Source organism: Penicillium psychrofluorescens, assembly GCF_964197705.1.
Source record: "Penicillium psychrofluorescens genome assembly, chromosome: 3".
In the NCBI taxonomy this organism is placed as follows: Eukaryota; Fungi; Ascomycota; class Eurotiomycetes; order Eurotiales; family Aspergillaceae; genus Penicillium; species Penicillium psychrofluorescens.
The window spans coordinates 567,694-580,443 of record NC_133441.1 but is presented as its reverse complement, the minus strand read 5'-3'; the positions used below and the strand labels follow the sequence as shown (position 1 = coordinate 580,443).

The 12,750-nt window shown below is 51.0% G+C and overlaps 4 protein-coding genes across 4 annotated transcripts; 3 read left to right on the top strand and 1 right to left on the bottom strand.

The window, feature by feature from the left end:
- Nucleotides 1-4,642: 4,642 nt before the first annotated feature.
- On the bottom strand, nucleotides 4,643-5,300 carry PFLUO_LOCUS4341 (uncharacterized protein; the record flags this gene model as incomplete). Its single annotated transcript, XM_073781681.1, has 2 exons — nucleotides 4,643-5,085; nucleotides 5,141-5,300. 2 exons carry the CDS (start codon nucleotides 5,298-5,300, stop codon nucleotides 4,643-4,645), a joined length of 603 nt encoding a protein of 200 aa, XP_073638411.1.
- A 514-nt stretch (nucleotides 5,301-5,814) lies between these two features.
- On the top strand, nucleotides 5,815-7,031 carry PFLUO_LOCUS4340 (uncharacterized protein; the record flags this gene model as incomplete). The annotated part of the gene is made up of 3 exons (XM_073781680.1): nucleotides 5,815-5,969; nucleotides 6,017-6,085; nucleotides 6,146-7,031. 3 exons carry the CDS (start codon nucleotides 5,815-5,817, stop codon nucleotides 7,029-7,031), a joined length of 1,110 nt encoding a protein of 369 aa, XP_073638410.1.
- A 1,753-nt stretch (nucleotides 7,032-8,784) lies between these two features.
- On the top strand, nucleotides 8,785-10,403 carry PFLUO_LOCUS4339 (uncharacterized protein; the record flags this gene model as incomplete). The annotated part of the gene is made up of 3 exons (XM_073781679.1): nucleotides 8,785-8,925; nucleotides 9,007-9,535; nucleotides 9,598-10,403. 3 exons carry the CDS (start codon nucleotides 8,785-8,787, stop codon nucleotides 10,401-10,403), a joined length of 1,476 nt encoding a protein of 491 aa, XP_073638409.1.
- A 394-nt stretch (nucleotides 10,404-10,797) lies between these two features.
- PFLUO_LOCUS4338 (uncharacterized protein) lies at nucleotides 10,798-11,998 on the top strand (the record flags this gene model as incomplete). The annotated part of the gene is made up of 3 exons (XM_073781677.1): nucleotides 10,798-10,858; nucleotides 10,913-11,225; nucleotides 11,320-11,998. 3 exons carry the CDS (start codon nucleotides 10,798-10,800, stop codon nucleotides 11,996-11,998), a joined length of 1,053 nt encoding a protein of 350 aa, XP_073638408.1.
- Between the last annotated feature and the right edge of the window lie 752 nt (nucleotides 11,999-12,750).

Here is a 12,750-nt window from a genome sequence, read left to right as displayed (position 1 = left end):
GTATAACAGAAGGTAGTGAATTGAGGGTGGTGAAATGAGGGTGGGGAAGTGAGCGTGGCGAATTGAGGGTGGCGAATTGAGAGGTGATTAATCGAGCGGTGATCAATCGAGCGACATCAGATCCCGAAGCCTCATTTACGTGAGCAAAAGAATCTAGACTCCGTCCCACAGGCACAAGGTTTAAAACCGACAGAACACAGTTCCTGTTTATAATAAGAGTGTAACTTTTAATTTCACTAGCCGCCTGCGTTAATCTTAGACCCCCACATGTTTGCCCTTATTTCCCCCTGTGGAAGTCGCAACTTAATCCATGCAGCGACGGTAGAAAACCACTTGCATGATGGTAATCGAAATATCGGTCACTGTCTATTTTATATCTCTCTTAGCACAGATTGCATCGTTGCCCATGAAAAGCGATGTTTCTACATGAGCGTCTGCCATTTGGGGGGAAAGAACCATTATTAAGTTTAGCATTAAGTCTCCAAGTTAATCTATAATCTATTCTTCACAATCCTAGCTTCACAGTTCATCCTCTGAGCCTCCATTTAGGCATAAAGCCCACGGAGACTAAAAGAGGAGCAAGAGAATCAAATGTCCCATTTGGCGCTATACCAGTCGACGCCTGGGCTTGCTTTACATGCCTTTTCTCCCATTGCAATAAATGAATTTGGGCCAGACAAATAGACCCAGGTTGAACCTTTGTTAAGAGATTCACGGCAAATTGAAACCAGCCTTTCCTCAATATTCAGCCGAGGTCTGCCGTTGCCAGTGAGATGCACCTGAATGTCGAGAGACGTAGTTGGGTCCGCTAAACAAAGCCAGTGTCAGTATACCTGGTATACAATGAGGATTCCCGGAATTGGTTTCTACCTTCAAGATATGGTAGATCGATATAGTTCTCTTCTCTCACGGTCCAGAAAACCACGCATCTCTCCCAGAGAGACGGTTTTGCTGATCCGTCCTTGGCTCCCCCTTCACGATAATTGTCAAAAGCAGCCATTTTCTCTCTCTTCTGCTCAAGAAAGGCACGGGCTATGGCTATAGCCCCACTCACTCCGGTACCAGCGACAAAACATACGACAGTTTTGTAACGTGAGGGATCTGCCACAGTAAAATACGGACCTTCGAGCCGTAAAGAAACGTCCACTGCGTTTGAGGTATAAATGGACGTTTGACTCTCGCCGTCAACCCCGATAGAAGGACTGGCAGTTGACTGATTCATATCATTGTTCTCTCCTGATCCCGATAGTGGCTGGCCTTTATCGGCGAGACCAGCTATCTTGTCTGTCCACTGGGACGTCGGCTTCGCGGATTTGTGAAATAAGCTTAAACAGGTCGGCAGCCTACCATTCCTAGCCTGTGGCTGGGGAACGCTGTAGGGCCTCCCACGCTTCCGAAAAAGAAATTGGATCAGAATATCATCTCGGGACCCGGGAGTCACCTTGCTTTGAGAAGCAAGAGGGCTGATCGTGGTGAAAGGATGGAGCTCCCGGGCGGAGGATTTCGCGTGGCGAATATAGAAATGTGCAAGCGGCGACGTGCAAGCACACCCATCGAGTCGGTGTCGAGGAAGTGGCAGGTCAATACTGAAAACGATTAAAGTCAGCTTGGCTAGTTTAATGCTTTGAAAGGTTGGAAGTACCTATACCATCCCTTTCCTAGATGGATCACCTTGCCCTGCACACACTCCCTCAGCTCGTACAGTCGCATACCCCAGTCGAGCACCCACATGGCTAGCCCTGGAGACACACAGTAAAAAACCGTACTGGCGTGCAAACAGATGACGATAACAGCCACTATACTCAGGAGATGGGTAAAGTAAAAGAGATTGAAATGTTTCGCTCGAATCTTCGGCAGCGTGGTAACGAAAATGAGACCCATGATCGAGGTGGAGACGATACCAGAGAATATAAGGGAGGCTCGCCAGACGCCCAAGGCCGACGAGTTACCCGGCCAAGCCTCGTAGTATAAGTAGGTTGGGTTTAAGACAGGATATACCCTCCGAAGCGTCTCTGAGAGGGAGTTGAAAACGGGCACCCAGGATACATAAAGGAATCCATGGATCAGGACGAGGGTGAAGAGAGTATATGCCATCAGCATATGAAAGGTAAGCGTTGTTGAGACGGACAATTTGAAGAAGGACGCAAGTGCGCTGTGCCGGGAGACGGGGATGAGAACCATTCCCATTGTGACATCGCATAGGTGACCGGTCAATGCAATCGCGGCGAGGCGGTGATTTCCCTCCACCACGCCGCCCTCCTGGCCCCTGTCCACGAAATAGTCCCGCAGGCGAATCCACCAGACACCTACAATGATGCCATAGAGGCTGATAATCCAGAGGAACCCAAGTACAGCGCTGATAGCCAAGCGTTCACCGACCAAGGGAAGCTTGAAAGTAAACAGTTGTTGCTGGATAAAACGACGTAGCTGAGGTTGAAAGGCGCGAACGGCGAAGAACACCGTGGAGATCAGTATCCAGGAGTACCAGATCACCACATGTAATCGTGCCTGGAGAGGGAAAAGCCATTCACCACAGGTACCAGCATAGCAATGATGATCCGACCGAAAGGTCAGACCGATCGAGAGTCCAAAGGTGAGCAGAAGGCTGCCCGTGAGAGGATAGAGACAAGTTCGAGGGGTAATCCTCGTCATTCCGAAACAGCAGCAGCACAAAGAGAGATTATCAGAAGCCCATTGAAGCTATAATGTAGGCGATTCCGATCGGATTAACAAGTATCGCTAGAATTAGTCACTTTCAATGAAATGGTCAGCGCTGTCTGCACTGCGTGTACGGGCGGTATTTATTGTCGCCTCCGACTTGAGTACATAATATCATCGAAATTTGTATTCACAGGGATACTCGTCAAAGCTTAAATGAGTCGATCAAATGAGTTGGTCGATGGAGAGGCTCTTGGACAGTCAGATCCGGGAACGAAAACGAGCGAAAACGAGAGCGACTCGGAATGATTCAAGAGAGCCCTTTCATTTGTGTCTATTAAATCATTGTTACCTTGCATGATAATCGAATTATTTCAAATAATAATATAACGACGTCATTAACTCATAGCAAGTAAAGTCAAAGCATCACTTATCTCGTTACAATACTCCTCTTCCGTCAAGTTCCCAACATCAAATCTCCACAATCGTTCGCTTGAGAGACCAACTCACTGCTGTCAGAGTTTGGCGTTTCTTTCTGTAATGCCGCATTCTTCTGCTTCTCCAAATCCTTCGTCTACACATTCCTCGGTCCCATCCGTCAGTCACCCTTGGTATCGGTAGCAATTGACTCTGAAAGGCCCGCCTCACGCACAGAAAGCACCAGATAATATCGTAGTATTTCTGATGTCTTGACCAGAGAGCTCAGCAAGTCAGATCAATGACCCGTTTGTAGAGTGGATGCAACACGAAGGGGTTCAACCCTTGATGGCTCGGGCCATTGCAAACTCCCTCTGCATTCTAAGTCGCTCGAGCTAGAGGCAAAAAGATGAACTGAGCAGGGGTGCATGTGCACAATGTGTTTTCGCTGCGAAATAAGCTCCAAATTTCCTAGCCCATTGTGAGGGTCAGGAGTCCTTTCGGACAATAAGATCGGACGAATTGGACGCCTACTTTGGCGACAAAAGGGTTTAATGAGACCCACATTTGAGGCATTGCTCAAATCGGCCAGCATCCATGCGCTTGGCATGGTATACCATATTCTATTTTGGGGGATCTATAATGTCGATCGATTAAATCCATTCCTGTTGGCAGCCAGCTGCCTTACTGGGTCAGCAAACACATCCAGTACATGTGCCTCCAAAGAAAAATCCAGTATCAACTTATTTTCTGGACAAACAACTCGACTCGTGATTAAATCAACGCAAACTCAATTGCTCATGTAATCTGTCGTGAGAGGATAATATACGCTTCCGGCCATATTGAGCCGTCAGTCTGTTTCTTTGGGGCACGAGCTTATCAATGCTGGATGCGTTGACCCATTTTAGGAAACCTTGTAGAGATAGGTGTTAGCGTATACCTCGGACCTGCTACCTCACATTGTGAGCAAGCAGTATCTCAACGCCGGATCCATCCTAACTGTTGGCCCCATATAACAGGAAAGGGGTCCAGGGGGTCCGCTGCTAGCGGGCCCATCTACGCCGCTTGTATCACCGTGACTGGTCCAATCCAGGCTACTGTCACTCCTTCTGATAGCAGCTATTACCATCCATAGTGGTGTTAAGGGTCAGAGCTATGTCATTCTCGCCACCACTAATGACACTGTCTCTGACAATAACATCATTGCTGGATCTGCAATTCTCGAAGTACGTTAAGAACAGCTTTTTTTTCCCGCAGCAAATGGTTCATGATTCGTCTAATTTTAGGATTACTACTTAATTCACAAACCATTTCCCTAGATAACTAACTACTCATGTTAAGTAGGGGACGAGATAACTATTATGTTCACTGAAAAATAATCCCACAAGCCCCAAAGACTCCAGACACCAAAAAGAAACAGCCAGGTCCTCACCGAGGACGCAGTAACGCATCAGTCCGGTACTTCCCTCGCGAATAACTCCATAGGACAGAAAAAGAGGCAACGGCCTCTCCATATCAATACCGTTGCATACTCATAGAAAAATGCAGCTCCAGTCTGCATTTCACATCACATCCATCCGGCACCCCCAGCGCAAGTCATAGTCATGGGCGTCTGACCGGAACTATCACTGCTGCTGCTTCCACCATCCATATCCATCTCCACATCAGCATCAGCCTGGCCCATAAATCCGGGGCTGTTCGACTCGCTCCCACTCGAGCTAGCAATAGAATTCAATCTTTCAAACGCGTGGAGACGCACGAGATCATCCTGCGTCGTCAACGCGCACTCATTGGCACGCGCTGCTAAAGCTTGACGGGAGGGGCGGAATGGCGATGCTGGTTGTTGATCGGGACGGAAGAACTGCAGGAGGGTTTTCTGACGCGGATCGATCGCGTCAGAGACGGTGATGGGGGATGGCTCGGAGTCCATTGCTTCGGGATCGGGTGTTGGTATTGGGGTGGCCTGTTGCTGTTGCTGCTGGGCGGAGAAGATCCAGCGGAGGGTGTTTTCTGGAGGTTGTTAGGGGCAATTCTGGGAATCGATAGAAGCATGGAATGTCCTTACGGTACACCACGGCGTCATTGGGACGGTCGTCGCGGAAGCGTTTGCGCGTCCGGCTGTGGAGGTGCTTGGTCGTGTCGACTGCGGCGGGCCATTCATTGACCGGAGTCAATGGGCTGGAGGGCAGAGCAGCTGAGAAGGAGGCTTTGCGCTTGAGAGACATGATTACTGGAGATTGTGTGGTGAGAAGAACAGGGCGGAAGTTGTAGAGTCGAGGGAGGCTGGGGCGGGCAACTATTGGCTGCGCGTGTCGCGTTGGCGCTAGGACACATCGGGTAGTATTGCTGGCTGGGCAATGGATGGAATTTCCGAGGATCTTCAGTATGTACAGAGTTGTTAGCCGGGGAAGAATGGAATAGTAAAGATTATATTGAGTAGGTCATCAAATAGATTATATTCTTGACTTATATACAACTTCTATTTACAAGGGATCCCATGAAGGGTTCAGACTGACGCGACATCTACCTAAGCTCAACAGTAGAAATAGATAGACTAAAGTCTTTGTTTCTAATAGCATCTCCTGCCAATATAAACCATAAATCAGTTGGTTCATAAGGTGCTTGCAGATGCTTGGTAAGACATGTTGTCGCAACACCTTGGTATCGTACGTTATCTAACACCTCCAATGCTTCCCCGCTCCAACTCCAACTCACCTCCTTCACCAACCCACCATCACAATGCAGCCCAGAGAAGCGTCTCACGCCGGGTCGTGGTACTCAGATAGTACCCGCACCCTCACCCATCAGCTCGATCAATGGCTGGCCCAGGTGCCAGACACGATGGCCAACGTCGGCTCGCTGCCCGTCCCGGGAGCTCGAGTAATCATTGCACCGTATGTTCTGGTCTCTCTGACATCAAGACTCAGACTGATCACCACAGCCACGCGGGTTACTCCTACTCCGGACCCTGTGCTGCCTACGCATACAAAGCTCTTGATCTCTCCAAAGCGTATGAACCCCACGGATCCGTCCTTCTTATCACGACACCTCCACTAACCCGTCCAAACAGCAAGCGCATATTCGTCCTAGGCCCCTCGCACCACCACCCCCTCTCAACTCTAGCCCTGCCCCAGCTCACTTCATACTACACCCCTCTCTCCTCCGAACCTCTCCCCCTCGACACCGAGCTCATCGCTCACCTCCTCAACACGCCCGCCACCAAATCCACCGGCTCCAAAGTAAGCTTCACGACAATGACCCGCTCCATCGATGAAGACGAGCACAGCATCGAGCTCCACCTACCCTATATCCACCGTCTCCTGCAGCTGCAGTACCCCAACACCCCAACCGCACAGTACCCGCCCCTGGTCCCGATCATGGTAGGCAGCACCTCCGCCGCCACGGAGCAGGCGTTTGGGTCATTGCTAGCGCCCTACCTAGCAGATCCATCCAATGCCTTCGTGATCAGCTCGGACTTTTGCCATTGGGGTCTGCGGTTCAGGTACACGTACTATGTGCCACAGGCACCGAAGCCGAGCCTGCAATTACCCTTGTCGAGCGATGTACTGCCGCAGCCCGGGATGGATGCGGATGATGTTCTCCAGACGATTGACTCTGTTTCGGCGGGCCATGAATTGCAGCGCAGGGACCGCGTCTCGGCCCAGGAACCGGCTATCTATGAGAGTATCTCGGCGTTTGATATTGCGACCATGGCGGCTATCACGACGGGATCGACCAAGGTCTTCTTGGATATTATCGACCGCACAGAGAATACAGTCTGTGGCCGCCATCCGATTAGCGTGATCATGGCTGCCATGGAGAGTGTCGCGGCGAGTCAGCCACCGGCGACGGATAAGCAGGGCCGCTTCCATTTCCTGCGGTATGAGCGTAGTTCTGAAGTGGTGGATGTGGCGGATAGCTCAGTGAGCTATGTCTCTGCTTTTGCAGTGCTCTAATCCTGCCACTTTTGGTCTGCTTTACTTTTTATGTTCCCACGGAATTTCGGTCAAGACAGGCGTTACTTTCAAAGAATTGTCAGTTAATGAATAAACCTATTGCTCTTTTTGCCCACAAGAAAACAAGCTTCGATTCCCCGGATTGCTTCCGCATCTAACCGCAAAAAACAACGGTGACTTTATTATTATTTTCCTTTTCATCCATGTGATAGCGATGCAATTATAGTTACTCTTCCTTTCCCCGGAAGACACAGCATCCAGCCACCCAGCAACCATCACCCCGCTGCTTCCTTCCTAGTATCATCTGATATTCGCTCGGAATATATTCTATATTGCCTCTATTCTATACCGTCGTTATTGTGACCCTTCCCTACATACCAGTGTCATAGCCACCGGCATCCTGCAGGTCCAGCCGGATTCATAGGGCTGGCTAATAGCACATTTTTATCACACGACATCCTTCCGGTTGAGTCTTTAGTCACAAGTTACACGAGTGGGCGGATCCTTTGTCATATGGAAAAATTGAAGGAGGGTCTGGTGCTCGGATAATATGGAAGAACATGCAATGGAACAAGGTGTTGGTCGAGAGGAAATGGGGTTAGCGTAGGAGGTATATAGAGAATAGAACACTGATAGAAAAGAACTTGTGTTTATCAGAGATGCTATCGTTATTGACTCGGTAGTCTACTGTCAGAGCTGACAGTATTTCTCTTTGAGTTATAAACTCAAATAATCTCTAAGCTATGAAACACCACCCCCGCAAACCCCACTGGTTATGGTTACACTCCCACCCCGGAAAGAAGGCACGGGGCCCGCACCAGGTGATAATCAAAAGCGAAGAACACCCAACATGATTCCCGAATAGGAATATTCCCCATATGCACATATGCATGGCTCGGTAGTGATACAGTACATCCTCTGGTGTACCCTTTTGCTGCGAGGTACAGAGTAACAACAACATCATAATCGTCCATCCCGGGTCTGGAACGACAACAATATCCTACAAAAGTTCTATCTAACAATCTACCCTGTCAATCAAGAGTATTGTCTCAACCAACAGCGCGCATTCCTGCAATTTAGATAACATCACACCTATCTATTTTTACATATTGGGTCGCTCGAGTTAGCCAGTCAGAGTATCTTTGGGGTTATCATATCATTTCATTTCCAACACTTGTTCGACTGATTGATTGGCCTAAGCTATAAATTGGAAGGATTGAAGAATGCAGCACTGTAGCGTTCTGGCAGAGCGCGTTGTACATAGCTATTCCTTCGAAGTCGCCGATACATTGCACTAATCGGCACTAATGTTTCGGTCCCTAGTTTAGTCGCCTTGGCTCGCCGGGATCCCGCCTATCATCGGCTGCTGCCCCCCATCGACAGGTTGGTCTAATGGGGTCGGAATCCTTATTCTGGACTTCGCCCTCGTTGGACATGGTGATACTGTCGCAGTCTGGTAATCCCGAAAATCCCCCGTGGTGACATCAGAAAGTTCTTTTTTTTTTGTTCCGGTGGTTTATAGAAATGGAAAAATAAATCAAGGACCGAAGAGGATACCTTAAATAGGTGCAGATCTGTCTGCTTGTTTGAGGATTTGTTTGATCCTTTTTGGGGGCGGCAAGTTTACGTTACTTATATTCCTCCTCTTGCTTTCTTCACCACCCCTACTCGCTCTTGACTTGTGGTAGTCTATTCCAAGGTATATCCTAAGCCATCACCACACTGCAGCCCATGCTCTAAGCTCTCAGAGAAGATGCTGCGAAACCTTCTTTCATTCGCCCTGGCAGGGCTGTTGATGCCCAGGGCTACTGCAGTCCCAACAGCAACACACTCGTCTCCAACTCCCTCCGTCACGACAAGCGCCACTGGCAAGCTCGTCTTCTGTCATTTCATGGTAAGTGCCCCCCACCCCCAAGCCACCGTATAGTTGTTCGCGGCCAATCTCAAGACCAACTAACCAATCATGCTATCCTAGATCGGCATCACAAGCAACCGCAACAGTGCAAGCGACTACGACGACGACATGAAACGCGCCAAAGCACTAGGCATCGACGCCTTCGCGCTCAACATCGGCGTAGACCCCTACACAGACACGCAACTCAATTACGCCTACCAGTCCGCCGCCACCAATGGCATGAAGGTGTTCATCTCCTTCGACTTCAACTGGTACAGCACGAGCCAGGGCAGCACAATCGGCGCCAAGATCAAGCAGTACGCAAATATGCCCGCGCAGCTGAAAGTCGACGGCAAGGTGTTTGTGTCAAGCTTTGCGGGCGACGGCGTCGATGTCAATGCGATCAAATCTGCCGCGGGCCAGGATCTGTACTTTGCGCCGAATTTCCATCCGGGGACGGGTGATTTCAGTGCGGTGCAGGGAGCGCTGAATTGGATGGCGTGGCCGAATAATGGGGATAACAAGGCTCCCACGCCCGGTCATGATGTCTCTGTTGCGGATGGGGATCAGGCGTATATGAATGCGTTGCAGGGGAAATCCTATATTGCACGTAAGTCTTTCCACCCTCTATTCTGATGGATATCTGCCTAACCGATTGTTTGTCGGTCAAAGCGGCCTCGGCATGGTTCTCGACCCATTTCGGCTCCGAAGTCTCCTACAGCAAGAACTGGGTCTTCCCCTCCGATCTGCTCTGGTACCAGCGCTGGAGCCAGATCCTCACGCTGAGCCCGCGCTTCGTCGAGATCATCACCTGGAACGACTACGGCGAGTCGCACTATATCGGGCCGTTGTCGTCGCCGCACACCGACGACGGGTCGTCCAAATGGGCGATGGACATGCCCCATGATGGATGGCTGCAGATGTCCAAGCCGTTCATTGCAGCGTACAAGGCCGGGGACTCGTCTCCCCTGAAATACATCACGGACGAGCAGCTGGTGTACTGGTACCGGCCGACGCCCAAGAACGTCAACTGCGACTCCACCGACACCACGACCGAGGGCAACCCGAACAACAGCAGTGGGAACTTCTTCCGCGGCCGACCCAACGGGGCGAGCACGATGGCGGACGCGGTGTTTGTGGTTTCTTTGCTCAAGTCCCCCGCGAACGTCGTGGTGCAATCCGGGAACCAGGCGCCGCGAACGTTCGCCGCGCCGGCGGGGATCAATGCCTTTACGGTGCCGATGGGACTGGGGCAACAGAAATTCGCCGTCACGCGCGGCGACAATAACCAGACGGTGCTGTCGGGCACGAGCCTCAAGGAGATCGTGGACTCGTGCATTTGCGGGATTTACAACTTCAACGCCTATGTGGGGACCCTGCCCGCGCCTGCGTCGATCGACCGACTCCAGCCGGCTGGGCTGGCCAGCCTGTCCGTGGGCTTGCGGGCGCCCTGCCCAACAAACACGCTTGGCGCGTAAGCTCAGGGTCAGCGGGTCACTGAAACATGGTTGACATGTATGAGTATTCTTTTATTCATGGTGTAGTTCGTTCCAAGGCAGTGGCGAGGTAGTTAGTTAGGGTTAGAATGCAATGAAGTAAAAAAACCCCGAGTGGTGCTTATCGGGACCTAGAATCCTTTATCTGCTCACCGACTCTTGTTTGTCTGGCTGCGTTTATTGACTCGCCCTGACTCTTCGTATTGTTCCCACGGTGAGACCCCAAAATGGCTCATCGCGTGCTTCTCTGCTAGCCATTTCGTGCCACGCCCGTCCAAGTGCCGGGAAGAAAAAGAAAGACCCGCGCAACATGGCCTGACCATAAAACCTGCATAGGATCCATTCTATCAGTGACTCTTGGCTGTCTTCGGTCATCATGGCTCGCATCAAGCAGGGCGTGTTTTCATGGGAGGATGTGCTGGCCCAGCGGTACCAGAGTGAGTCCTCACCTTTCGCCTACTTCTATCTTTCTTTGACAATGGACTTTCCAGGCAACAAACCCCCGCCGCTCCCCCGCACGCCTCGGACATCATCGCCGCCGCAGCCTCAGCCCCAGAGTCGCCTACTAGCCCGACTATCGCCCGAGTTGCGGCTCATTATTTGGGAGTTTGTCCTGGGCGGACACAAGCTGCACATTATCCAGCGCTGTGGTCGACGACTAGGACATGTCGTGTGCCCCGACGAAGAGAGCTGCGAGATCTGTCATGGGAATGGCATTGCACAGCCTGTGAAAGAAGCCGGCCCCGTCTTGTCGAGACCCGGCCGGGAGATTATCCTCGCGCTGCCATTGGCATGTAGACAAATGTATGTACCTCCCGCCTACCTTTCTTGGGTTGTATACAGTGTATACCGTGTATACCGTGTATACCTGTGGACATACTGACTGACCTTCCGTCAGGTACTCCGAAAGCATCCATCTCCTCTACACCCTCAACACCTTTGAATTCAGCATCCCCTGGACCCTCCCCTACCTCCGCCCCACCATCCCCCGCGCCCACTGGTCCTCTATCCGCGCCGTCGAGCTGCGCTGGTCTTTCCCGGGCCACTGGCTACCCAGCAAAGACCCCGTGCGTGCGGTATACGTATCAGCCGGAGGGGCCCAGTGGCTCGAAACGTGTCGCGCCCTGGCAAGACTGCCAGCCCTCAAGTCGTTCGTGCTCGTGCTGGCGAGCACATGGTTCTGCGAGCCTGTGGAGAAACTGGCCGTGTTCCTGGACCCATTGAAAGGGATCCTGTCCCATCAGCACCCACACACCTTGATCTATGGATTGGTGGACGATACGTCGTCTTGTAGTGAGGAGGAACTACTACTACTGGATTCAGATGTGGAGCATGACTCGGACTCTAGCGGGAGTTGTGGATGGCGATCGTCGCCGTCGTCTCTGTCTTCTTTGTCGTCGTCTTTATCACTGGACGATGCTCCAAGCAAAAACGAGGATCTGCGCTGCTGCAGCGATGATCCGCTGTGCATATGGGAGCTGCGCCTGCAGGGCCAGTCATACTATGAACATGAGCTCAAGCAAGTGGAGGAGGACTTGCGGCGGAGAGGAATTGGGTGCTGGATTTCCGCAGTGTGACTAACTTGTAATGTATTCTTTTGGTTTTTCCTTTCGGCATCTGCAATAGCATGACGGGTTGCGTTCCATCCGATTATCCACTGAGCTGCGAGCACGAGACACAGCCTAGTTAGTGAAAAGGGCCCAACACAAGGCAACCGGCGTCAGTATGAGCGCCCATAACTATCTTTTTCAACCAGATTTCTTGAGTTTTATTTGATATCCTCACACAGTATATCCAATTCCAGGATCGAAAACAGGCAGCACGCAAGTGGTACACAGGATGCAGAAAGCAATGCACACGCCTCCCGATCCACCCCGAAATCAAGATTAGATCCTTAGATCCCCGGAATGCCGATACATGACTTTATTTCTGTCTGTCGGTGTGTTCCATAAATACCGCCAGATCGGCATTCCTCAGATAGGTAGCGTGGGCTCCAGGAATGCGGAGAAGCATCTCCAAGCAATGTCCCAGCGAGACGGTGGCATCTGTGCGTGGATGATCGGCCCTATTGAGGATGGGTGGCTGTTACCTTGCCGAATTTGTTGCAGTGGTGGATTCTCTCTGTTCCTTACTCCTTTCTGGGCTTGTCATTGGATTTGGACGTGGATGTTCTTGCAGAGTGTGTGTCACCTCCCGTGGAGTAGGTACGTGCTACTTACGTCAGTGCCATTGTACATTCATTGCCTAGACTATACAGTAAAGTAGAAGAAGGCAAGTCACATGCTTCAATTGCCTGCTATCAATACTCCATTGCTGCTAGGACAATTAT